The sequence below is a fragment of the Canis aureus genome, chromosome 1 (genome assembly GCF_053574225.1).
Source record: "Canis aureus isolate CA01 chromosome 1, VMU_Caureus_v.1.0, whole genome shotgun sequence".
Taxonomy (NCBI): domain Eukaryota; kingdom Metazoa; phylum Chordata; class Mammalia; order Carnivora; family Canidae; genus Canis; species Canis aureus.
The window spans coordinates 106,152,919-106,178,657 of NC_135611.1; the positions used below are offsets into that span (position 1 = coordinate 106,152,919).

The following is a 25,739-nucleotide window of genomic DNA, read 5'->3' on the forward strand; positions in this document are numbered from 1 at the left end:
GGCAGGCGCTTAACTGACTGAGTCACCCAGGCACCTCTGGGCCATATTCCTAAGATTCTTTAATTTTCAGCTCCTCCTAAAACAGGTCTAGTGTTTGACTAATTTTCTTTCACTTGAATGCCATGGCCCTTTTGGTGATTTTACTGAATGCCCCATGGATTCAAGGAGATATTTTCACTCTGGCTGGAGGGAATATACACAAGACCAAGCCCTTTGTGAGCACTGGGAATCTCCCATCTAATAACTCTCCAGTAATTATTCTCCCCTTAGAAATTACTCAGGGCACCTGGGTGGCTCAGTGGTTGAGCAACTGCCTTTGGTTCAGGTCGTGATCCCAGGGTCCTGGGATCAGAGTCCCACTTCAGGCTCCCTTCAGGGAGCCTACTTCTCCCTCTGCCTGTGTCTCTGCCTCTCTCTGTGTGCCTCTCATGAATAAATAAATAGAATCTTTAAAAAATATATATTCTCATTTGGCCTCATTGGGTTTTACCCTGTGCACATGCAGATTCTTATTTTGCCAACCACTCAAGGACCTTTCTTGGAGACCTTGAACCCTTTCTTCACAATACTCTCTATTGTCTGAAACTCTGACCTACATATGTTAGCTATGTCGGTCTCCTTATCCCTCAAGTCTGTCTCTTCAACCCAGTGAAGTTTCAGTCCCCCTCCCTTTTTTAAAGATTTTATTATTTATTCATGAGAGACAGAGAGGCAGAGACACAGGCAGAGGGAGAAGCAGGCTCCATGCAGGGAGCCTGATGTGGGACTTGATCCCGGGACTCCAGGATCACGCCCTGGGCTGAAGGCAGGTGCGAAACTGCTAAGCCACCCAGGGATCCCCATTTTCAGTCCCTTTTATTATGACCTCATCCCCTTCTCACTCTGCTAGTTGCAAACAACTGCCTCACAAAAAACCTGGGTGATTTTATGGTTAACCTCATTTTTGTCCTTCTCTCAAGGATCACAGTTCTTCCCTGCCTGTGTTTCACGTATGAAAACAGAGGCTTCTTATATTTTGTTTGGCATTCCAGTTTTTTACAGGAGGAGAATTCTGTACCCTATACTCTCTTATGCTAAGAAGCAGAAGTCCCCAGCAGACCTTTTTTTTCTTCTTAAGATTTTATCCATCCATTCATGACAGACACACAGAGAGAGGCAGAGACAGGCTGAGGGAGAAGCAGACTCCCTGAAAGGAGCCGGATGTGGGACTAGATCCCGGATCCTGGGATCACGCCCTTGGCCAAAGGCAGACACTCAACCGCTGAGCCACCCAGGTGTCCTCCCAGCAGACTTTTAATAACTGCTTTATGGAGGTATAGCTTATACAGTGTAAAATTAATTCATTGTAAGTGTACAGTTCAACGATTTTTGGGTAAATTTATAGAGTTATATAGTCATTGTTACACATTTTGATTAGCCTAAAGAGGACCCTTATGCCCATTTGCAATAAATACCTCTCCCTTCACAGCTCCAGGAAATCATTGATCTGCTTTCAATCTCTAATGAACTGATGAACTGTTTTTATAAATATTTCATATACATGGAATCACATAATATAAAGTCTATTGTGTCTGCTATCTTTCACTAAGTATTACATTTCTGAGGTTCAACCATGTTAGAGCACACACTAATAGCTAATGACATTTTGTTCTCAATATTATTACATTGTGTGAGTATATACCACATTTCATTTATGTGTTCACCAGTTAATGGACATTTCAATTGTTCCCAGTTTTGGCTTTTAAGAATAATGTTGCTGGTTCCACTTCCATCCCTATACCAGTTCAGGATAATGGAAACTCTATTCCAGGTAGGTAGAGCAAGAACACAAGGCTTCCTCTCCTCCAAGTCCCAAGTCGAGAATTATGGTACCCTCCCAGGAAAGGGCAGGCTGCCAGCACTTTTCATTCCCTGCCAGCTGTGTGTTAAAGGGACTAAATATCAGGTGAATATAGCTGAGAAGGTAGGGGCTCTCTTCCTCAAGCTGCTCCTTATCCACACGGCCAAGACTCTAGCTCTGAACACTGGCATTGATAGGAAAGGGCATGATGGACAGTATTTTCTGGAGTCAGAAATGTTCAATTACCTTGGTAAGGATTTTAGTTAGATGAATATATGCCAGCTTACCAAGTGATGTCTCAGCTCTAATAGGTATCTGTCTTAGTCAGTTCAGGCTGCTTTAAAAGAGCACTACAGACTGGATAGTTTACAGACATCAGAAATTTATTTCTCACAGTTTTGAAGGCTGAGAAATCCAAGATCAACGTACCAACATATCTGGCACCTGGTGAGAGCACGTGTCCTGGTTCACAGGGACAAGGGTACTTTCCGCAGTCTCTTTTGTAAGGGCACAAATCTCATTCAGGAAATTACCCTCACAACCAAATCATCTCCCAGATGTCCCCTCTCTGAATACCAACGCACTGGGGAATAGGGCTTCAGCATATGAATGTTGGAGGAATACAACATTCAGTCCATAACAAAGGTTAAAGCTGTAATTGATAAATATTCTGCAGTCATTCATGTTATCCTGGACTGGGGTGGGGATGGGGGCTATGTCGTCATTTTGTGGCTTAGACAATGTGTCTGTGTTAAGGCATGACTATGGAGTAGTCTTATCCTTATCTTATTCTACTCCAGTCACAAAGTGGGTTTGTCTGGTGTGAAATCCTGTGAAATCATTTATATTTAATAGGAGAACACCAGGGCCTGTCTGTCAATGCCAGCAGGGGCTGCTTTACACTTTATTAAAGGGAAAAAAATTAAAGTATTGGAGTAAAGAGATAGTAAGCTGGGGAAGTAAACAGGAACCAGATCACAGAGAGCCTTGGGTCTTCATGTAAAGAGTTAGTATTTCACTTTGGAAAATAGATAGTTGGAGATCCGTGGGTGGCTCAGTGGTTTTGCGCCTGCCTTTGGCCCAGGGCGTGATCCTGGAGTCCTGGGATCGAGTCCCACATCAGGCTCCCTGCATAGAGCCTGCTTCTCCCTCTGCCTGTGTCTCTGCCTCTCTCTCTCTCTGTGTGTCTCTCATGAATAAATAAATAAAATCTTTTTTAAAAAAAAGAAAAAGAAAAGAAAATAGGTAGTTCACACGGACTGTCAAAACACATGCCAGTGAATAGCAATTACATCTGAAAACAAAGCACTGAACTTACAAAATTTTTCCTTATACTAGAAATTAGCAAATCCAAATTTATCCTGTAGTAGTATTTCTCTCACCTTCTTGCTTTTTAATATGCTATCTCCACTTGAAGAGAAAAGGGTGAAGGTCCAGCTGAGAACACAACCCCAACCTAGACAATTCGAGGATGGGACCTGATAACACCACATGCTATATACTATGTCACCCCCCCCAATCTGTATGTTGAAATTTACCGGACCCCCGCATGTGATGGTAGTAGGAGGTGGTGCCTTGGAGAGGTGATTAGGCCGTGAGGCTGGAGGTCTCCTGAATGGGACTTAGTGCCCTTGTAAAAGAGGCCCCAGAGACTCCCTGGACCCTCCTATCACCCTGTGAGGGCAAGGCGGTCTAGAAAGTTCTCCTCTGTGAGTCAGGAAGTGGGCTCTTCCAAGATACAGAATCAGCCAGCTCCTTGATCTTGGACTTGCGGACCCAAGACTGTGAGAAGTGAATGTTCCCTGCTTCAGCCACCCAGTCTGTGATATCTCTGTTATAGCCCAGATGAAGCCATCACAGGAACATGTTTTCCCCCCCTGGCTGTCACATGGTGAGTGTGCCTGGGCAGGACTCCATTTGAGAATGATGTGTGAGCATGGGACAGTACTGAAGTGTTTTATTTGTTTATTTTTAAGTATTTATGTATTTATCTGAGAGAGAGAGAGAGAGAGAGAATGGGAGAGAGAGAATGAGGAGGGAGGGCTGCAGAGGAAGAGGGAGAAGCAGGCTCCCCGCTGAGCATGGAGCCAACTTGGGGCTCGATCTCAGGACCCCAGGAGCATATACTTAACTAAGCCACCTAGGCGCGCCAGGCGCGCCTACTGAAGTGTTTTAAATTGGGGAGGGTGGTTTGCAGTGAGGGAAGGAGAGTGGTCACGGTGACTTCTTTAATAGCTCCCCCCACCCCCCGCAGAGACTCGGTCTATTGAGATGCAGTGAAAGAACAGTCATAATTTGCAGGTGCAATGAGAATCAACGTAGCCTCTTGGGAAGAGCCGAGATTGCAAATATATGCAGCACCAGGGAAATAGTCCCCGTGGAGCTGCGGCTTCTCCAGCACCACCATCAGCAGCACCGGCCCTCGTGCCCGGGGCTCCGCTGGGGTCCTCGGCGCTTCGGAGGTGGCGCGCCTCCTGGCGGCGGCGCCCTGAACTGCGGTGGAGACGGCGAGGCACCGGGGACAGGTCCTTTGCGGACAGATGACAGGAAGAGGACGGTGTGTGTGTGTGTAAGGGCTGGGGAGGATAAGGTGCCCCTTTCCCCTACTAGAGTCCCCTCGGCACTCAGGGCCTCAACTGCAGCCAGTCCCCGACTCTTCATCCTTAACTGGGACCCTTTCCTACATCCCCTCGATGCCTCGCTCCAGTCTCAGGCCCACACCCCTGCTTCCTCCCCAGGCCCAGTCCAGAGCTAACTACCTCTCTCTTCCCTCTCAACTTCTCTCGCCCCATACCCGCGCCCCACCTTTGTCTCACTTCCTCTCAAAGTCTATCTTAGCGCCTCCGTTGTGACATCAGGGGTAAATGGAGCAGATACGCAACATTTGTTAATGAGAGGAGAAGGGAGGCCTGCAGAGCTGGTAGTTTTTTCTTTTTCTTTTTTTTTTTATTTAATTTATTTATTCATGACAGATACACAAAGAGAGGCAGAGACAAAGGCAGAGGGAGAAGCAGGCTCCCTGAGGGGAGCCCGATGCGGGATTCGATCCCAGGACCTGGGAATCCCGACCTAAGCCCCGAAGGTACAGGCTCAACCACTGAACCACCCAGGTGCCCCTGTTCGTTTGTCTTAAAGGAATATGTTCAGAGAGAATCTGAACACTCCTGGGCAGAGAAGAGAGATGTTAGGATGAAGGAAAAAGATTTCTGGGGGCCTTGGGTAGCCACCTGGCTCTTGTCTGGGCAAGCCTGGGAGAGGGGTGGAAGTGGTTTGGTCACTTAGAGGAAGGGCCCAAGAAGCCACAGGAAATTCAGAAGGCTGTGGGGGAGGGGAAACGTGGACGACTTTGAACTCAGAAGGGTAGGAGGAGCAGCCCCCCCCAACAGCATTCTGGACAACCCCTAGGGTCATCCCCCCTCCAGTCCCCAGGTGTGAACAGACTTGCTGTGAGTGAGAAACACAGTGGGGATCCCTGACAGAATGCGGAAGCAAAGCAAAAGAGGGTTCAAAGTGAGCTTGGGGAGGTCATGGTGAGATAGGGTGAGCAGTTTGGGTATTCTCATGAATATAGCAAGACACCATTGAAACGTTTAAGTAAGAGAGGGACCTGGATGGATTTATATTTGAAAAATAGTAACTCTGTTGTGTTGAGAAGCCACCATGGAGGGGGCAGAGTGGGAGCAGCGAGAATAATCAATCACTGGTGTCACACGGAGGAGTGAAGGTGGTGGCTGGGATGCGGGCAGTCATTCTCCATCAAGGGGTAGGTTGCCATCAGGGGATAGGCGGCGATGTCTGGAGACATTTTTAGTTGTCCCAGTCCCAGCTAGAGTGGACGGGGTGCCACTGGCATCTGAGAGGTGAAGCCAGGGCTCTTGTTGGACTTCCTGCCACGGTCCCTATCCCTCCCCTCCCAGAACCATCGGACTCAAAATGTCAATAGTGCTAAGACCGATACATCTTGCAGGAGGTAACGAATGGTAGTGGGGGTGGGGGTAAATGGATAGACTTTTTTAATACCTAAGAAGTTGAGCTAATGGGTCTTGTGGGTAGTTGTGTATGGAGTGAGGTAAAGGAAGCAGTCAGGACTTGGTGACACATAAAAATATTTAGATAGCCGGAAAGGTTTGTGGTGAGAAATAGGGCTGCATGAAGCACGTTAAGTTTGAGATGCACGTTACAGATTTCTGAGCAGGTGTCTAATAGACTCATCAGACTGTTGTTGCTGTGCTTTGGGATTATCTATTTTGGTTTGCTTTAAAACATTTTTTTAACTTAAATTCAATTTGCCAACATATAACACCCAGTGTTCATCTCATCACATGCCTTCCTTAGTGTCCATCACCCAGTTACCCAATCCCCCCACCCACCTCCCCTTCTGCAACCTTTTGTTTCCCAGAGTTAGGAGTCTCTCATGGTTTGTCTTCCTTTCTAATTTTTCCCCACTCAATTTACTACCCTTTCCTTATGGTCCCTTTCACTATTTTTTATAGTCCATATATGAGTGAATATTTTAGTTTGCTTTTAACTTCATTTTGAAAAAACTATAGACTCATAGGAGGCTGCAAAGAAATGTACGGGGACATCCCAAGGATTCAAACCTTCTCCCCCTGCCATATTATCATCTTCTGCAACTAAGGACAATATGAAAATCAAGGATTTGGGCACCTGGGTAGCTCAGTGGCTGAGCGTCTGCCTTTGGCTCAGGTTGTGATCCAGGGGTCCTGGGATGGAGTCCCACATCAGGCTCCCATCAGGGAGGCTGCTTCTCCCTCTGCCTATGTCTCTGCCTCTCTCTCTGTCTCTCATGAATAAAGAAATAAAATCAAGAAAGAAAGAAAGAAGAAAGAAAGAAAGAAAGAAAGAAAGAAAGAAAGAAAGAAAATAAGAAAGAAATTAAGAAAGAAAGAAAGAAAGAGAAAAAAAGAAAGAAAGAAAGAAAGAAAGAAAGAAAGAAAGAAAGAAAGAAAGAAAGAAAGAAAGAAAGAAAGAAAAAGAAAGAAAGAAAATCAGGGAATTGTCAGTAGCACAATCAGAATAAGCCCATATGAGGACTGGGGCATCCTTCCCGCCCTCTCCCTCTTCTCCGTGGGAGGCCCTTCCTCTCTGAGCTTGCGTTGTAACCCCTGGACAGGAGGCTCCCTGGGAGAAGGGATCCTGGGTCTCCCCTGATAAAGCCCAGGTTGGGGAGCAGGGACCTGGATCAGAGCGCCAAAACAGATATTATGGACTGACTGAATTGTGCCCCCTGCCCTGGTCATATGTTGAAGTCTTTTTCTTTTTTAAGATTTTATTTATTTAAATCATGAGAGTCACAGAGAGAGAGGCAGAGACATAGGCAGAGGGAGAAGCAGGCTCCATGCAGGGAGCCCGATGTGGGATTCAATTCTATGATTCCGGGATCACACCCCAAGCCAAAGACGGATACTCAACCACTGAGCCACCCAGGAGTCCCCATATGTTAAAGTCTTAACCCCAGGATCTATGATTGCTACTATATTTGGAAATAGGACCTTTAAAGGGGTAATTCCGTTAAAATGAGATCATAGAGCAAGCTCAAATACAGTAGGACTGGTGTCCTCCTAAGAAGACATCAGAGGGGGCCTCTGGGTGGCTCAGTCAGTTATTTGTCCAACTCTTGATCTCAGCTCAGGTCTTGATCTCAGGGTCATGAGTTCAAACACCGCGTTAGGTTCCACACTGGGCGTTAGCCCACTTGAAGAAGGAGAAGGGGGAGAAGTAGAAGATCAGGACACAGACATACACAGAGGGGCCACCCCATGAAGACACAGCAAGAGGATGGTGTCTATACCCCCAAGGCGAGAGGCTTGAGAAGAAACCAACCATGCTAACACTTTGATCTTGGGCTCCCAGACTTCAGAAGGATGAAGGATAATTTTTCTGTTGTTTAAGCCATTTAGTCTGTGGTGCTTTGTTATAGCCACCTGAGCGCATGAGTACAGTGAACATGAGAGCAAGGACAGAGGCAGCCACATGTCACCTCCTCCAGGAGACCTCTCCTGGCTTCTGCATGAACATCTGTCCCAGCATCGGCAGGGATGAGGGGGTAGGGGGAGTGGTTATGAGCACTTCAGTGCTTTTCTGATTCTCAGAAGAAGCTTCGTTTACCAAATTGGATCCCCTTGAGGTCAGACACTGTGTCTGATTTGCCTGTGTCCCCAGTGTGCAGCATGATACCTGCCACCCCCAGGTTCAGTGGTTGGAACCCTTGTCTCTATGTGGCCAAGGTCATCTCAAGGGGAAGGGCTGGGTGAGGAGGACATCTGGGAGTTTATCCCACTTGCTCCATATCCCCCTTACCTGTGAGAGCAGGTGTTCTTTTCAGAACGAGTATTACAAGTAAGTGCATCCAATCTTAGGGCAGAAGAAGGGGAGCCTGAGAGGAGGACTGAGGTCTTGGGGGTGGGAGCCTCTGGTGGACCAGGGGATCAGTGAGCCCACCAGCCAGGATGGAGGGATGGGACAGAGACCAGCCTAGGGTTACCAGATTTAGCAAACAAAAACACAAGGCATCTAGTTAAATTTGAATTTCAGATATGAACAACAAATAATTTTGATTTTTTAAAGCTATATTTAAAAAAATAATAAAGCTTTATTTATTTATTTGAGAGAGAGATAGTGTGCAGGAGCAGGGAGGGGAAAAAAGCAGAGTGGGAGAGAGAGGGGAAGCAGGCTCCCTACTCAGTGGGGAGCCTGCCTTCATCGGGGCTCCATCCCAGGACCCAGGGACCATGACCTGAGCTGAAAGCAAGAGTCAGGTGCTTAACCAACTGAACCACCCAGGCGCCCCACAACGAATAATTTTAATACAAGAATGTCCCATTGCAATATTTGGGACATATTTCGTTAAAAAAAATTCATGTTAAAAAAAAAGGAAGGAAAAAAAAAAAAAAGGAAGAAAAAGAAAAAAAAATTCATTGTTTAATTGAAAGTCAACTTCAGGGGCGCTTGAGTGGCTCCATCGGTTTAGTGTCTGCCTTAGGCTCAGGTCATGATCCCAGGATCCTGGAATCGAGTCCCACATCAGGTTCCCTGCTCAACGAGAGAGTCTGCTTCTCCCTCTCCCTCTGCCCTTTCCCCTTTCTCATTCTCGAGTCCTCTCTCTCTCTCTCTCTCTCTCTCTCTCTCTCTCGTGCTCTCTCTCTCATAAATAAAACCTTATAAAAAATAGAGAAAGAAAGTCAACTTTATTTTTTTTTTTTAATTTTTTTTTTAATTTTATTTATTTATGATAGTCACATAGAGAGAGAGAGAGAGGCAGAGACATAGGCAGAGGGAGAAGCAGGCTCCATGCACCGGGAGCCCGACGTGGGATTCGATCCGGGGTCTCCAGGATCGCGCCCTGGGCCAAAGGCAGGCGCCAAACCGCTGCGCCACCCAGGGATCCCTATTATTTTTTTTAAAGATTTTACTTACTTATTCATGAGAGACAGAGAGAGCCAGAGACACAGGCAGAGGGAGAAGCAGGCTCCCAGCAGGGAGCCGGATGTGGAACTTGATCCCAGGACTCCAGGATCATGACCTGAGCTGAAGGCAGTCTCTCTCCACCACTGAGCCACCCAGGTGTCCCAGGAAAGTTAACTTTAGCTGGACATTCTAAATTTCAAGACAAGCCCTTCCTCCACCCCCAGAATCCATCTCTGCACCAACCACCATCCCTAGAGGCACCTCTCTGAAGAAGGGTTCACTGTGCACTTTCACTTCTGCTTCCTCAGTGACCCAGGGCCAGCCCAGTGGGAGAGCCCCTATCTTCCACCTGCCCAGACCCCATGGCCTCACATGCCCTCCACGCTCTCCCCCAGAGCTGGCTCCCCGAAGGATCGGCTCTGCAATCCTCAGCACCAGGTAGGCCCCTGAGGGAAAGACCCAGTCCTAGTGGATGAGGTGGGGTGGGGAGTGGAGAGGACAGGGACTGCCACGTGGAGCCCAGAATCAGGAGCAGTTTACACATCACGGGAAGCTCAGCTTCCTCTGTCTTCTCTGCGCGGTGCTTCCTCTTCTGCTCTGCCCCTTGACAGTCACAGCGTGTGGGGAATGAGCCAGTCTGAAGGCAGGTCCAAGGACTTCCTAGTGCAAAGATGCTCCTGCTGCTACTCTTGGCCCTGCTGTGGGGCGGTGAGTGGGTCCAGGGCCAGCAGGGTCCTGGATGGGTGGGGGTGGGGTGGGAGAGCCCAGGCAGGGTGGGTGGGGTGGTCTGGGCTGGGGGTGTAGCTTGAATCTCTGTCTCCTTCAGGGTCTCAGGCTCAGGACCCAAGATTCTCACTGCAAGTGCAGAAGGTCGTGAAGGTGCAAGAGGGCCTGTGCGTGCATGTGCCCTGTACCCTCTCCTACCCCCAGATAGGCTGGAGGGATGATACCCCAGCTTTTGGCTACTGGTTCACAGCTGGGTCGGACTCGGCCATCGGAAGGCCGGTGGCCACAAACAACCAGTATCGAGAGGTGCAAACTGTGCCCCCGGATCGATTCCAGCTTATTGGCGATCCCAAGAGTCAGAGTTGTTCCTTGCTCATCAAAGAGGCCCAGGTGGAGGACACAGCCATGTACTTCTTTCGGGTGGAAAGAGGCAGACACGTGCAATACAATTTTCTGAGAAACCAGTTCTATCTGCAAGTGACAGGTATAGAACTGGCTCCAGCTGGGCAATGGGGTGGGGTCTCTCCTCCTCCCTGCCTTTCCCGCCACCGCTCCCCACACTGGGAAAGGGGAGTCTGTGGGGGAACAGACCAGGGGTCACCCCTTCCAGGGCTAGGATCGTGCCCTCTCTCTGTCTCAGCCCTGACGCAGAAGCCAGAGGTCTTCGTCCCAGAGGTCCTGGAGTCGGGGCGCCAGGTGACCCTCATCTGCGTGTTTAACTGGGCCTTTGAGGAATGTCCAGCCCCTACTTTCTCCTGGATGGGGGCCGCCGTCTCCGACCAAAGGAGCAGACCAACATCCTCCTACTTCTCCATGCTTATTCTCACACCGAGGCCCCAGGACCATGGCACCCACCTCACCTGCCGTGTAGAGTTTGCCGGGAAGAGCGTGAGCACAGAGAAAACCGTTCAACTTAATGTTGCCTGTGAGTCTGGTGGTGGGGCATCAGGGTGCGCAGGCAGGAACGGAGAGGATGTGCAAGTGGACAGATGTGTCTGGCGGTGGGTCCCGAGAGGCCAGTGTTGAGCCCCACCATGCTGCCTCTGCCCTGGAGGGGCTTGGGGATGCAGTCTGCTCCGTGTCCACAAGCATCTTTGGCACTTGTCCGTGGCTTGTGTCCCACGGATAGTCATACTTTCTTTTCCCGGAGGGTGCACTCTCTTACTGTGAGGAACTCCTCGTCCCTCCCCAGAGCCAGATCTCAATCTTGTTGCAGATGCTCCCAAAAACCTGGTGATCAGCATTTCCCGTGACAACACGTCAGGTACCTCGGGGCTGGGAGGGAGGGGCTGGTCCTCCAGGCGTCAGGAGGACGAGGAAGGGAGGGAGGCAGGGAGGGAGGGAGGGAGGAAGGCGGTGCTCCGCCCTGCAGACTTCCTCTAGCTGCTTCTGTCTCTACAGCCCTGGAACCCCAGGGCAACAGCCCACATCTAGAGGTTGAGAAAGGCCAGTTCCTGAGACTGCTCTGTGCTGTGGACAGCCAGCCCCCGGCCACACTGAGCTGGGCCTTGGAGGACAGAATCCTCTCTTGGTCCCACCATCGGGGCCCTGGAACCCTCGAGCAGCACCAGCTGGTGCTGCACGGGGTAAAGCCTGGGGATTCCGGCTGCTACACCTGCCGGGCGGAGAACAGGCTTGGTTCCCAGAGCCGCACCCTGGACCTCTCTGTGCAGTGTGAGTGCCACTGGCTGGGGGCCTGGTTTCCAGAAAGAGAGAGGGATGAGGGGGGCTGGCCCGGGCTGGAGGCAAGGTCCCAGAGCTCTAAAGGCACTCAGAACCCCAGGCCTTTGGGGACTGGCAATTCTCTGACGGCCAGCCCAGTGTTCTATAATTCAACTCCACTGAACGCTGTCTACCTGGAGACATGTCAGATCCCACAGGTGAAGGGGCTCAGTCCAAGAGCCTCCCTCCTCTTCAGAGGCCAGTCACAAGCCCAGGTGGACCAACTGGCTATAGATTGGAGTTTCCCATGACACTCTCCTTGGATTTAATTTGATAAAGTAGCTCACTGAACTCACGAATATTTTATTTCCTAGATCACGGGTTATTATGGAAAAAAAAAACAGCAGATGGAAGAGATGTGTAGGGCCAGGTGTGGTGTGAGGGCCCTAAGCTTCCATGCTGCTCTCCGGGTACACCCTCATCCCTGCACCTCCACCTGTTCACCGACCTGGAAGCTCTCCAAACCTCATACTTTCGGGTTTTTATGGAGGTTTCAATACAAAGGCAGGATTGAGCAAATGATTGGCCTGACTCCACCTCCAGCCTCCCCCACCATGGAAGTCAGGGGTGGGGTCTAAGTCCCCAAGCCTCAGGTCACAAGGTTGGTTCTCCTGGCAACCAGCCACCAACCTGAAGTGCTTTCCAAAAGTCCCCTCATTTACATAAACCCAGCTGTGGTGGAAAGGGGTTTGTTATGCATATCAAGAGAGTTTTCTTGGTCTCTTCCTTTAGGACATTCCTAGGGTTTTAGGAGCTCTCCCTACCAGGAACAGGACAGAGGCCAAATATATTTTATAAATTCCAAATCACAGAAACCAGTCCTTCTCACCAGTCTATTCCCTCCGGCCACTCAGGGGAGAATCTGTCAGCGGATGATTCGACCCGCCCCCCCATCTCTGTCCAGAGGGATGCCCCTGGCCAGTCTAGAGCCAGTACCCTGTCTCTGTTTCAGATGCCCCAGAGAACCTGAAAGTGATGGTCCTGCACAAAAATAGGACAGGTAGGAAGGGGAACAGAGAAACTTGGTACTACACAGGGGGCATCGGTATCTGGAATATTGGCATGCAAAGGGGTCCCTGTGCCCTCAGCTGACCATCTGTCCTGCCTCTTCCCTCCCCTAGTCCTGGAAAACCTCGGGAATGGCACATCTCTCCCAGTCCTGGAGGGCCAAAGCTTGCATCTGCTCTGTGTCACCCACAGCAACCCCCCAGCCCGGCTGAGCTGGGCCCAAGGGGGACAGACTCTGAACCCTTCGCAGCCTGCAGACCCTGGGATACTGGAGCTGCCTCAGATACAAATGGAGCATGAAGGAGAACTCACCTGCCGAGCTCAGAACTCGCTGGGCTCCCAGCACGTCTCCCTGCACCTCTCTGTGGTCTGTGAGTGTGGGGACCCCTGGGGGCAGGATGCCCAGGGCCTGGGGAGCAGGGGCACCGCTGACCCCGTCTCCTCCCTCCCCCAGACCCCCTGCAGCCGCTCAGCCCCTCCTGCTCCTGGGAGGGCGAGGCGCTGCAGTGCACCTGCTCTTCCCTCGCCCGCCCGGCCCCCACCCTGCGCTGGCGCCTGGGGGAGGGGCTGCTGGAGCGGAACCACAGCAATGCCTCCTTGACCGTCACCTCCAGCTCTGAGGGGCCCTGGGCCAACAGTTCCCTGAGCCTCCGTGGGCCGCTGGGCTCTGGCCTCAGACTCAGCTGCGAGGCCTGGAATATGCACGGGGCTCAGAGCGCCGCCGTCCAGCTGCTGCCAGGTTAGGGGACCAAGTGGGTGCCCCCCAGAGGTGGACACTGAGTGGGGCTGGAGCCAGAGTCCTGTGGTTGAAGCAGGAGCTGGCAGAGGACACGCAACTCCTGTGGCTGGGGATACGAAGGGAAATCCAAATGGGAAGGCCTGTCACCTGGTCCTGAGGTGCAGCAGGGTCTCCATGACTTGGACATGAGGGGTTGCAGATAAAACCTCTGGAAAGGGAGCTGAAAGCCTGAGTGCCCAAGGGCCGGTGGGTGTGAGGCCCATGGGACAGGCTCAGAGATGGCTGTTTCCTTGTGCAGATAAGGGGCTCGTCTCAAAAGCATTCTCCAATGGAACATTTCTGGGAACTGGCATCATGACCTTTCTTTTCCTCTGCCTCCTCCTGGTCATGTGAGTTAGGAGCCAGAGCAATGGCATGTGGGATCTGGGGCTGGGGACAGGGGAGGTGTTGGGGCGTACTTGCAGGTGGGTTGTTTCCCTGGCAGGAAGATTCTGAGGAAGAAACAGACCCAGGCAGGGACTCCGGACCAGGCAGGGATCCCTCCAAGGCCCAGGGCCACACGGAGAAGCACGATCCTGGACTACATCAACGTGGTCCCTAACTCTGGCCCCCTGGTGAGTGGCTCATGCTGCCTGCCTGTTCTTTTCCTGCTCAGACTTCTACCCTGGCCCCTCTCCTGTCCCAACCCAAGATGGTCCCAACCATCTTCCCAAGGGACGGCAAGGTGGAAAAGGTATGAGTGTTGGATTCAAGTCCTGATTCTGACACCTACTATTTGTGAGACTTGGACCAAATCATTTGTATCCTCTGAGCCTCCATTTCTCCTCCTGCTTCCTTTGAGAATTGGTTTGAGAGTTAGAACACATACACTTACTCAGAATGGAGCAGCTGTCCCATTATTACCACCTTGATGGTGTTACTAATTATAATTAATGATGTGATAATTATTAATATCACTGAAAAGCAGATTATATTTAGTGATTAAGATCAGGGCTCTGAAGCCAGCCTGTCTGGGTTCAATCCTGGTTTTAACGCTGTGTGTTCTTGGACAAGTCTCTTAACTTCTCTGTGTCTTAGTTTCCTGAACTATAAAATGGGGAAAATAGTAGTATTTATTACCTAGGATCATTCTTCATCTTTTTTTTCTACCTAGGATCATTCTAAGTATTCACCTTGCTTATTGTACCTGTAAAACATTTCGAATAGTGCCTGGCACCTAGTTAGGTGTTCTATACAAATGCTGGATATTTTCAGGAGAGAACATTTACTGTGATGACTCTAAATTTTACATCTCTCAAGCTCACCCCTGAATCTTAGACTCACAGCCAACTGTTGAGGCAACATCTCTGGATGTCTACTAGGGCATCTTGGACTTAGCCTGTCTGAGACAGAACTTATGACTGAGTAGGCTTCTCTTCCACTGGGACCATCTTAACAAATAGCACCATATCTGCCCCGTTGCCTAAACTGAAATTCCTGAGGTCATCTTTTGCTCTTCTCTTCTCTACCACCCCACAACCAACACATCAGCAAATCCCCTTCAGAATACACCCAAACTACCTTCCCCAACTCCTGCAGTTCCATGCACCTCCTCACTTCCCGTGTGTCCTCCCTGCTTTCACTCTTGCCCCTCGCCCCTGCACCCCCCCCCTTCTCTGTGCCTGGTATTCTTTAAAAGTCCAAACAAGTACATCTAACCCCATGGGATACTTCTCAGCAATCAAAAGGAACAAACATTTTAAAAAAGCTACCAGTTAGGGGCTCCTGGATTGAGCATCTTACTTTGGCTCAGGTCATCCCGGGGTCCTGGGATTGAGTCCTGCATCAGGCTCCCCGCAGGAAGCCTGCTTCTCCCTCTGCCTGTGTCTCTGCCTCTCTCTCTCTCTCTCTCTCTCTCTCTCTGTCTCTCATGAATAAATAAATAAAATCTTTAAAAAATTTTGGGGGGCAGCCCCGGTGGCTCAGTGGTTTAGTGCCGCCTGCAGCCCAGGGTGTGATCCTGGAGGCCCAGGATCGAGTCCCATGTCAGGCTCCTTGCATGGAGCCTGCTTCTCCCTCTGCCTGTGTCTCTGCCTATTTCTCTCTCTGTGTGTGTGTTTCTCATAAATAAATAAATCTTAAAAAAATTTTTTTTGTTAATCTTAAAAAAAAGATTTTATTTATTTATTCATGAGATAGAGAGAGAGAGAAGAAGAGACACACACAGAGGGAGAAGAAGGCTCCATACAGGGAGCCTGATATGGGACTCCATCCCAAGACTCCAGGATCATGCCCTAGGCTGAAGGTGGCACTAAACCACTGATCCACCCAGACTGCCCAAATAAAAAAAAATCTTAAAAAAAAAAAAAAAAAAGAAAGCTACCAATTGGAAAAACTTAGAGACCAAAAAAGGAGGAAAAAAGCCAATCTCAAATGGTCTTATATGCATCACTCCATCTTTATAACACCCTGGAAATGGTAAAATTATAGAGATGGAGGACAGATTGGTAGTTATCAGGGTTGGAGACAGGAGGATGATGAGGACTTTAAAGAAATAGGAAGCAGGGGAGCTTGGTGGTGATGGAACAGTTCTCATATTGAATGGTGGTGGTGACATGGAACTGCCTGTGCCTGTTTGCTCAGGCTGGCACAGCAAAGAACCACAGAAAGGTGGCTTACACCACAGACATTATTTATTGCCGGAAGGAAGGAAGGAAGGAAGGAAGGAAGGAAGGAAGGAAGAAGGAAGGAAGGAAGGAAGGAAGGAAGGAAGGAAGGAAGGAAGGAAAGAAAGAAAGAAAGAAAGAAAGAAAGAAAGAAAGAAAGAAAGAAAGAAAGAAAAGAAAGAAAGAAGAGGTGTTCTTTCCCCTGTCCTCCGGGACAGGACCTGTGGGTAGGAAGAGGAAGGAAGGAAAGGAAGAAAGAAAGAAAGAAAAGAAAGAAAGAAAGAAAGAAAGAAAGAAAGAAAGAAAGAAAGAAAGAAAGAAAGAAAGAAAGGTGGTTGTTTTTCCCTCAGGCTCAGAATCGGAAAGCCAAACCAAGCAGCCCTTCTCAGGCCCCTCCTCCGGGTTCCCTGGACTGTAAGAAGAACCAGAAGGAGCTACATTTTGTTTCCCACACTAGCCAAGGACCCAGATCATTCACTCAAGCCTCAGAATCAAATAACCGAGAGGAGCTCCATTATGCCACCCTCCACTTCTCAGACCCCAGGCCGCGGAAGCCCCGGGAGCCCCAGGATACCTATTCAGATTACGCAGACATCAAGTTCCATTGAGGGTCTCCAGGGCGGGAGCTGCAGGGCGGGGATCCAGGGTAAGCAGAATGGAGAGGGTGAGGAGAATGAGCAGCCAGTCTCTCTCTCTTTAAAGGCAATTAAACTATCTCTTTGTGAGGTGAGCAAGCTAACCTCAGAGGTTAAGTCCTACTGGCTTGCTACCTATTTTTGAGCATAGTGTTTTTTTACACTTTAAATGGTTGGGGGAGGGGCACCCTGCTGCCTCATTCAGAAGAGCTTGTGACTCGATCTCCCTGTCCTGAATTCGAGCCCCATTTGAGTGCAGAGATTATTAAAATAATAATAATAGTAATAAACTTAAAGAAAATAAGTGGTTGGTGGGGATATCAAAAGAAAAAAAATATTTTGTGATACGTGCAAATGATATGAAATTCAAATTTCAGTGTCCATAAATAAAGCTTTGTTGAAGCACAGTCGCGCCCATTCTTTTATGTATGTCTATAGCCAAAGTCAGGCAGAGTGGAGTCTGAAATATTTGCTGTCTGGTCGTTTCCAGGAAGAGTCTGCAGAATCTTTAAACTCAGCCACTTATTTTTACAGAAGAGGAACAGAAGCAGAAGTTCACAGTGAGCTCAAGAGCAGCCACTGCAAAAAGAGGCTAGCTGAGTGACAGGACAGGAAGTCCCCAGAGTGAGGTCTCTCTGGGCTAGAACATGGAGGGTGGGGGCAAATGCATTCTCTGACCCATCTAAGGATGAGCAAACACATGAGGGGCATGGAGGTGGAAATACTCTCAAAATGGAATAGAAAACAAACTTCACAATGTGCTCTGAATCAACCTGCTGGTGAAGAGAAAAGATGGCTCTATTTCTCAGAGAGGAACGTTACCCTTTCCTTCCTCCCTCCCCCAGAGATCCGTCCTAATTGCCTCATAGAAAGCTCTCTTGGGAGATGGTTACTCCTCGTCAGGCTGAAAACTGAGGATCCCAGCATAGATGTTGGGATCTTTGCATTTAAAAAAAGAAAGAATGTGTTTTTTTGCCAGCTCCATGCCCAGCGTGGAACTTGAACTCACGACCCTGAGAATGAGATCTGAGCTGAGATCAAGAATCAGATGCTTCCTTTTTAAAGACTTTATTTATTTATTCATGAGAGATACACAGAGTCAGAGACAAAGGTGGAGGGAGAAGCAAGCTCTCTGCAGGGACCCTGATGTGGGACTCAATCCCAGGACCCAGTGATCTTGTCCTGAGCCAAAGGCAGATTCTCAACCACTGAGCCACCTAGGTGCCCCCAAGAGTCAAATTCTTAACTGACTGAGCCATTCAGGCCCCTCTCCCCCCCAAAAAACGTTTTAAATTATACAATAGGAAGACCAGAAGAGCTGGGGGGAAAACCCCCACAAAAGTAAAGCAGAAGAGGTTAAGGGTAATGCTGAAAAATATGTATGGGGGTAAAGCAGGTCAAAGAGAGTTTTCTCAGGTAACTCACCTTGTGTAAGTGGCAGTGTAATAAGAGGAAAGGAAGGGGAAGGAAGGACAAAGTGACATTTTTGAGCACCTACCATGTATCACATCGTAAGCCAATTATTAGTAATTACCTCCTTCAGTAACAGCTGGTGTCTGGTAAAGAATGATGAAATTTTGGAATATAGGTGAAGTCCGGAGCCGACGACCAAGAAAAAAATTCTTGAGACGTCTTTGGTGCAAAATGGTGGTTTTATTAAAGCCCGGGGACAGGACCTGTGGGTAGGAAGAGGGGCTGCCCCAGGCCTGTGAGGGGTGGCTGATTATATACCTGGGAGTTGGGAGAGGTTTGAGGATAGCGTACTGTCTAAGGAATTTTGGAAGTAAAGTTTCCAGGGCCAGAGGGAGCTAGTTATTGTTGGGAAAAGGTCACTTATTACCGTCTAATAAAACTGAGTCATGAGACACTTTAGATGTGTATCAGTGGGCCATGTGCTTGGAGGATGATTGCCAACATGTATCTTGGGGGTTTACAAATAAAGGAAATCTCTTTTTTAAAATATGTTATTTATTTATTCATGACAGACAGACAGAGAGAGAGAGAGAGAGAGAGAGAGAGACATAGGCAGAGGGAGAAGCAGGCTCCCTGCAGGGAGCCTGATGCAGACTCCAATCCCAGGATGCCAGGATCACAACCAGAGTCAAAGGCAGATGCTCAACCACTAAGCCACCCAGGGGCCCAGAGATAAAGGAAATTTCTAAAGGAAGTTTTTATATGTTAGAGTAGACTTACAGGCTCCTGGAGTCTGTAGAAGAATGTCCCTTTGCTTGTTTCAAGGACTTGTCAATGTGCTGCCCCAGACTCGTTTCTTGTCCTCAGCTAATCCTGTGTTCCGCCATCAAAGAGTATCCCCATTGGGGATGCCTGGGAGGCTCAGCAGTTTGGAGCCTGCCTTATGCCCAGGACGTGATCCTGGAGTCCCGGAATCGAGTCCCACATCCGGCTCCCTGCATGGAGCCTGCTTCTCTCTGTTTCTCTCTGTGTTTCTCATGAATAGATAAATAAAATCTTTAAAAAACAAAACAAAACAAACCCTGAAGAGTATCCCCATTGTGGAGATGTGAGACTCAGAGAGGTGAACTAACTTATTTAAAGTCACACAGGGGGCAGCCCAGGTGGCTCAGCAGTTTAGCACTGCCTTTGGCCCAGGGCGTGATCCTGGAGACTCAGGATCGAGTCCCGCGTCAGGTGCCCTGCATGGAGCCTTGCTTTCTCCCTCTTCCTCTCTCTGTCTCTCATGAATAAATAAATGAAATCTTGTTTTTTAAAGATTTCATTTATTTATTCATGAGAGACACACAGAGAGAGGCAGAGACACAGGCAGAGGGAGAAGCAGGCCCCATACAGGGAACCCAATGTAGGACTTGATCCCGAAACTCCAGGATCACGCCCTGGGCTGAAGGCAGGTGCTTAACCGCTGAGCCACCCAGGGATCCCAAATAAAATCTTAAAAAATTATAAAATAAAATAAAGCCACACAGGAGAAATCTGTGAAATGAGGGGTGCATCCACCCCCAGCAACGGCCATCTGGCTCTAAAATCACAGCTTTGGGGGATCCCTGGGTAGCTCAGAAGTTTAGCGCCTGCCTTTGGCCCAGGGCGCGATCCTGGAGTCTCAGGATCGAGTCCCGCGTCGGGATCCCTGCATGGAGCCTGCTTCTCCCTCTGCCTGTGTCTCTGCCTCTCTCTCTCTCTATCATGAATAAATAAATAAAACCTAAAAAAAATAAAATAAAAAAAAATTAAAAAATCACCCCTTTCTTCACTGTTTTGCAATCCCTCCTGAAGGAGGCGCTCTTGAGTGGAAAGGACTCAGAGCCCCAGGTGGGAATCCAGGGCACTTAGCTGGACTGAAATGTAAAAGGCCCATCACTGACCAAGTTTAGAGTGAACAAGGCCACGAACTAAAGAGCAGGAGTGCCGGTGTGGCTCAGAGGTTTAAGCATCTGCCTTCGGCTCAGGTCCCAGGACCGAGTCTGAACTCGGGCTTCTTGCTCATCCGGGAGTCTGCTCACCCCCCCGCCCCTCCCCCATTCCTGTTCTCTTTCGTATTCTGTGTCTCAAATAAATAAAATCTTAAAAAAAAAAAAAAAAAAGAACTAAAATGCAGGGAAAGGTTTAGAAGAGAAGCCATATAATTTCAAAAGGTTACAACATCGATGAAATGGAAGAAGCTGGTGGTTGGTGGTGGATATGTTAAAGCTTTCCAAGCCTGTGCAGAGGTGTTTGGCTGAGGTCCTGAGGTCCTGAGGCTTCGTGTCCCAAGTGAGAGAATAACAGGATGTTCGCAGATAAACCCCACTTCAGCTAAACCCCGCTCAACTTCCAGAGCTATTTCTTTGTGGAAATGTTTGGAACATTGACTAACGTATGTTGAGCACTTAGCCCACATGCTTTGTTTAATGCTTATATTATCCCACTCAATACATAAACTCTTTTTTTTTTAAAAGATTTTATTTATTTATTCATCACACACACACACACACACACACACACACACACACACACACACAGGCAGAGACACAGGCAGAGGGAGAAGCAGGCTCCATGCCGGGAGCCGGATGCAGGACTTGATCCCAAGTCTCCAGGATCACACCCTGGGCTGAAGGTGGCGCTAAACCGCTGAGCCACCCAGGCTGCCCCACAAACTCTTTTTAAAAAGGTTTTATTTATTTGTTTGTCAGAGAAGAGATAATGAGCACAAGCAGGGGAAGGAGCAGAGGGAGAGGGAGAAGCAGAGTCCCTGTTGAGCAGAGAGCCCGACTCAGGACTCTCTCCCAGGACCCTGAGATCATGACCTGAGCTGCAGGCTGACCCTGAACTGACTGAGCCACCCGGGCACCTGTTAATGAGAAACTCTTAAGGTAGGGACCGCTGCATCCGGCTCTCTGCGGGGAGCCTGCTTCTCCCTCTGCCTATGTCTCTGCCTCTGTGTGTGTGTTTCTCATGAATAAATAAAATTTGAAAAAAAAAAAAAAAGAAAGAAACTCTTAAGGTAATGTTTGACCGAAGACAGGGGAGGTCTCCATCTTGCGAGATTCTGATTAACTGGTTCATATAAGGCAGCCAGAAAAGTTTCAGAACTTTAAGAAAGAACAGATATTAATCCAAAAGAGTTCAACAAAACCTCTTAATTTGTCTAAGAAAATAGTCAATAATAACGAGCTGATTCTTGCTCTGGTTTCTTAGCCGCTACTGGCAAGATTTCTTTATCTAATTCTGTTCATCCTTTTGAGAGTAAAGACCCCTTCTTCCCACCCCTACCACCATAATCTTAGAAAGACAAAAACAAAACAAATCGTCAACAGTGACCAGCTGCATCCTCCCCAGATGAGGTGACACACTCCCCTCTCTTTGTTTGTTTTTTTTTTTTAAGATTTTATTTATTTATTCATAAGAGACACAGAGAGAGAGGTAGAGACACAGGCAGAGGGAGAAGCAGGCTCCCTGCGCAAAGCCGATGTGGGACTTGATCCCAGGACCCTGGCATCATGACTTGAGCAGAAGGCAGATGCTCAACCACTGAGCCATCCAGGCGTCCTGACTTTCCTCTCTTTGTATCTGAAATGATTGACAGGTCTCATGTCCAATCACAACTTTCCCCCTCATGTGAGCCACTAAGAGGCAGGTTCTGACTTTTCTCTAATATAAAAATTACAAAGAAGTTAGCATGTAAAAATTCTTATGACATAGGGCCAGATGTGAAAACTGAAGAACAGCTCACAACTTTATTCCTTTTATTAGTCACAACTTATAAAACTTCACTCCTGTGAATGAAATGACTGGAGCTTTGTGGTACCAAGGATCTCTTGGTGACAGTTTAACAAATCACAAGATCACTACACAGCAAATAATGAAGAAGAAGGAGAGAGAAATGAGGAGGGAATGGGGTGCTTAGGTGGCTCAGTTGGTTAAGCACCTGCCTGCCTTCAGCTCAGGTCAATATTCCAGAGTCCTGGGATTGAGATCTGGGATTAAGTCCTGAGTCGGGCTTCCTGCTCAGTGGGGAGTCTGCTTCTCCCTCTCCCTCTGCCCACTACCCCCCCCCCGCTTGTGCTCTCTTTTTCAAGTAAATAGATAAAATCTTTTTTTTTAAAAACCTGTAAACCATCACCCAGACATTGACTATGATTATCTGTATATCACTAAGTGTTTTTATTTAAGTACGGGGGGGGGGAGTAAATAAATAAAAGATTTTATTTATTTATTTGACACGGGGGGGGGAGTACTCTTCTTTGATGCAGAAGAATCAAGAATGTGTCTATTGAGATCCAAATATCACGTTCGTTTAATGACAACTATAACATTTTACATCTTCTCAGCTTGTAAAAGCCTGCCTAGTTGCATTACGGTCCGGTCCTCCAGTCTGCAGGGGGGAATGCAAATAGCTTCGGAGAGTAAGATAACAGAGCAAGGGCGAGCGCCGTACTCACTGTCTCCTATGCTCTCTCTATTCTTCCTCCAGAGTAACCCTACGAGCCCTGGTTGGGTCGCTACTGGGTGGCTGATGGTATATATGGTAGGGAGACCCCCTCAGACATGCTTGGTCTCTTCAGTGCTCCAACACCTGCTGGGGACCGCCCAAGATAATTAGCTTCCAGGACTGAAGTTGGCCACTAGGGGCCAGCATCCACAGAGCAGAAGAATAGAAGACAGGATGAGGATCACCCAATGCAACCACCTGTGTTAGAGACGGGCTTAGAGAGGGACGAGGTCTTGCCTAAGGCCACGCGGGGAACCGGCAGAAGTGAAATTCAAACTCAGACCGGTCCTAGAATGGATGAGCACTGCACATCGTGAATTCCTTTTAACAGACTTGAGAGTGGGGAGGATGCTGCAGTGGCTTTCCCACCCTGTACCCACAAATCCTACCATGAAAGCCATCCTTCAAAGTTTGTGTCACCTGGGAAATCCCAAGAGTGTGTTGCTAGGGCAACAGGTTCAACCAGGGGTCAATAATTTTGAAATATGTGAGTTAAGGTCCTGACTCCTGCAATAATGACAGGACTTGGAGGTGGGGGAGGGTGTCATTGGGGATTTCTGATGCAAAGCTGTGTAAATGAAAACAACAAAAGCGATAACAGGCTTGGAGGCAGAAGTCTCAGCGTGAACTTTCCACATTGCTAGATACTTCCTCTAATTACCTGGGAACTTTCAACCCCGGGAAGTATAAATAAAAAACAGGTCTACCTTTCTGATCACTGACTCAATTGTTCTCTGTCAAAACATTTTTTTTCTTGGCTCCTAATGGTGTCTCAGATACTCTAACTTTCCAACCAGTTCCGATTACTTTTTTTTTTCCCAAAGATTTTATTTATTTATTCATGAGAGACACAGAGGGAGAGGCAGAGACATAGGCAGAGAGAGAAACAGGCTCCACACAGGGAACCCGATATGGGGTTGATCCCATGACTCCAGGATCACACCCTGGGCCAAAGGCAGACACGCAACCGCTGAGCCACCCAGGCATCCCTCTGATTACTTTTTAAAAGATTTTATTTATTTATTTGACAGAGAGAGAGAGAGAGTACAAGTGATGGGAGGGACAGAGGGAGAAGGAGAAGCAGATTCCTGGCTGAGCAGGGAGCCTGGAATGGGGCTCCATTGATCCCAGGACCCCAAAATCATGACCCGACTCCAAGGCAGATACTTAACCAACTGAACCACCCAGGCATCCTGTCAGTTCTAATGATTAAAACTCAGCCTGATCCTACACTGTCCCCTCAGATTCCCTCTCTATCCAGTGGAGATTCAAGCTGGGACTTGCCTCCTTAGAGAAGAGAGGGAGACCAGTTGTCCTGAACACACTTTTTCTGCATTCCCATTTAAAGCCCTAGCTTTCCAAAGTTTGGGGGCCTGGAAGAGAGACAGGCATGGGGACAAGTAACTCTTGGCCCAACTGGCCACAGCAGTGACCTCTTGTTGACTGAAGCTGCTTCTCTGGCTAACCTTGGCTGTGCCCTGCCTGGTAGGTATCCAGAGATTGGCTCTCTCATGATGCAAAGGTGTGAGGACTCAGGTGGGCCCAGTGAGGTTTCCTAGATCCTCTGTTGACATGAGAGTGCTGGCCCCACTCTCCCACCCTGTATGTCTCTCCTTTACCCTTCCCAGCTACAACATTTCACTTCTGACACCAGAGGTCTGAGTTTTCCGCACGTTGAGCCATTTTTTGACACCAGGTTGGTGTCCTACAATTTATTATTTTATTTTTTTAAAGATTGTATTTATTTATTTACTTATTTATTTATTTATTCATGAGAGACACAGAGAGAGGCAGAGACACAGGCAGAGGGAGAAGCTGGCTCCATGCATGAAGCCCGATGTGGGACACGATCCTGGATCCCGGGATCACGCCCTGAGCCAAAGACAGATACTCAACCGCTGAGCCACCATGGTGTCCCTAGTTTCTATTATTTTACATACACTTTTTCCAACCCACCCCCTGCAGACACCACATGGCCTCTTGCTGCCCTGTTGGGGGAGATTCCTTTCTAGACAGCTAATCCTAGCTACGCTTTATGGGATCCACTTGACTCACAAATCCTAACAATGCTGGACCATGGAGAGTGCAGGATGTACTACCCCTACTCTCTTTGGACACCAGCCATGAACTTGAGATCCCCAGACCACCAGCGCTTCTGAGCCACTGGCTATAAATTCAGGGATTCCCATAATCACCTATTTAATAATTCTTTGTTAACAACTCACAGAACTCAGGAAAGCACTCTTTACACTTATGGCTGTATTTAAAGGACACAAATTCAGCACTCTTTACACTTACAGCTCTAAAGAACACAAATTTGTTTCTTTTCTTTTTTTTTTTTTTTTTTTAAGATTTTCTTTATTTATTCATGAAAGACACAGAGAGAAAGAGAGAGGCAGAGACACAGGCAGAGGGAGAAGCAGGCTCCATGCAGGGAGCCAGACATGGGGACTCAATCCCGGGACTCCGGGATCAGGCCCTGGACCGAAGGTGGCGCTAAACTGCGGAGTCATCCGGGATGCCCCCAAGGACACAAATTTGTACTAAGTCAATGAGATGCACAGTGGGACGTCAGAGAGGGTCCCAATTGTGAAGCTTCTGTGTCCTTGAGATGCGTTGCCTTCTCTGCATGTCTATGTGTGACACCCACCAGGAAGCTCACCTAAGCCTTGGTGTCTAGAGGTTTTAGTGGTTTGTTTTGTTTTGTTTTTATGTAGCCACAATGGATTGAATCATTGAACACGTGACATTGAACTCAAACCCTAGTCCTTCCCTCTCAGGGGGTCAGGCTGATATCACAAGGCTCAAAGCCCCAAAGCCCTAATGACATGGCTGGTCTTTCCAGCATGGTCAGCCCCCATCTTGGAACCATCTAGGGGCCCACCATGAGTTGCCCTGTAACCATAAATTTAGGTATGCTTTTAGGGCCCACCATAAATATCAAAGACACCTCTATGGCTCAGAAAATCACAAGGGTTTAGAAGTTCCCCCACAAAAGCCAGGAACAAAGGCCTGACAAAATCTATTGTACAACATATGCCAGCCTTGGACT

At 48.4% G+C, this 25,739-nt stretch overlaps 1 protein-coding gene across 3 annotated transcripts; it reads left to right on the forward strand.

Moving 5' to 3' along the window:
- The first annotated feature begins 9,554 nt into the window (after window positions 1-9,554).
- Window positions 9,555-17,150, forward strand: SIGLEC10 (sialic acid binding Ig like lectin 10). 3 transcript variants are annotated; one of them, XM_077843335.1, is made up of 12 exons: window positions 9,555-9,706; window positions 9,880-9,976; window positions 10,095-10,478; window positions 10,635-10,919; window positions 11,211-11,258; window positions 11,396-11,668; window positions 12,669-12,716; window positions 12,838-13,095; window positions 13,179-13,463; window positions 13,762-13,852; window positions 13,948-14,077; window positions 16,459-17,150. In XM_077843335.1, exons 2-12 carry the CDS (start codon window positions 9,940-9,942, stop codon window positions 16,714-16,716), a joined length of 2,097 nt encoding a protein of 698 aa, XP_077699461.1. In that variant the 5' UTR covers window positions 9,555-9,706; window positions 9,880-9,939; the 3' UTR covers window positions 16,717-17,150. The 3 variants fall into 3 exon arrangements, with proteins under 3 accessions (XP_077699461.1, XP_077699477.1, XP_077699467.1); XM_077843351.1 differs by lacking the exon at window positions 13,179-13,463; XM_077843341.1 differs by lacking the exon at window positions 12,669-12,716.
- Window positions 17,151-25,739: the final 8,589 nt, after the last annotated feature.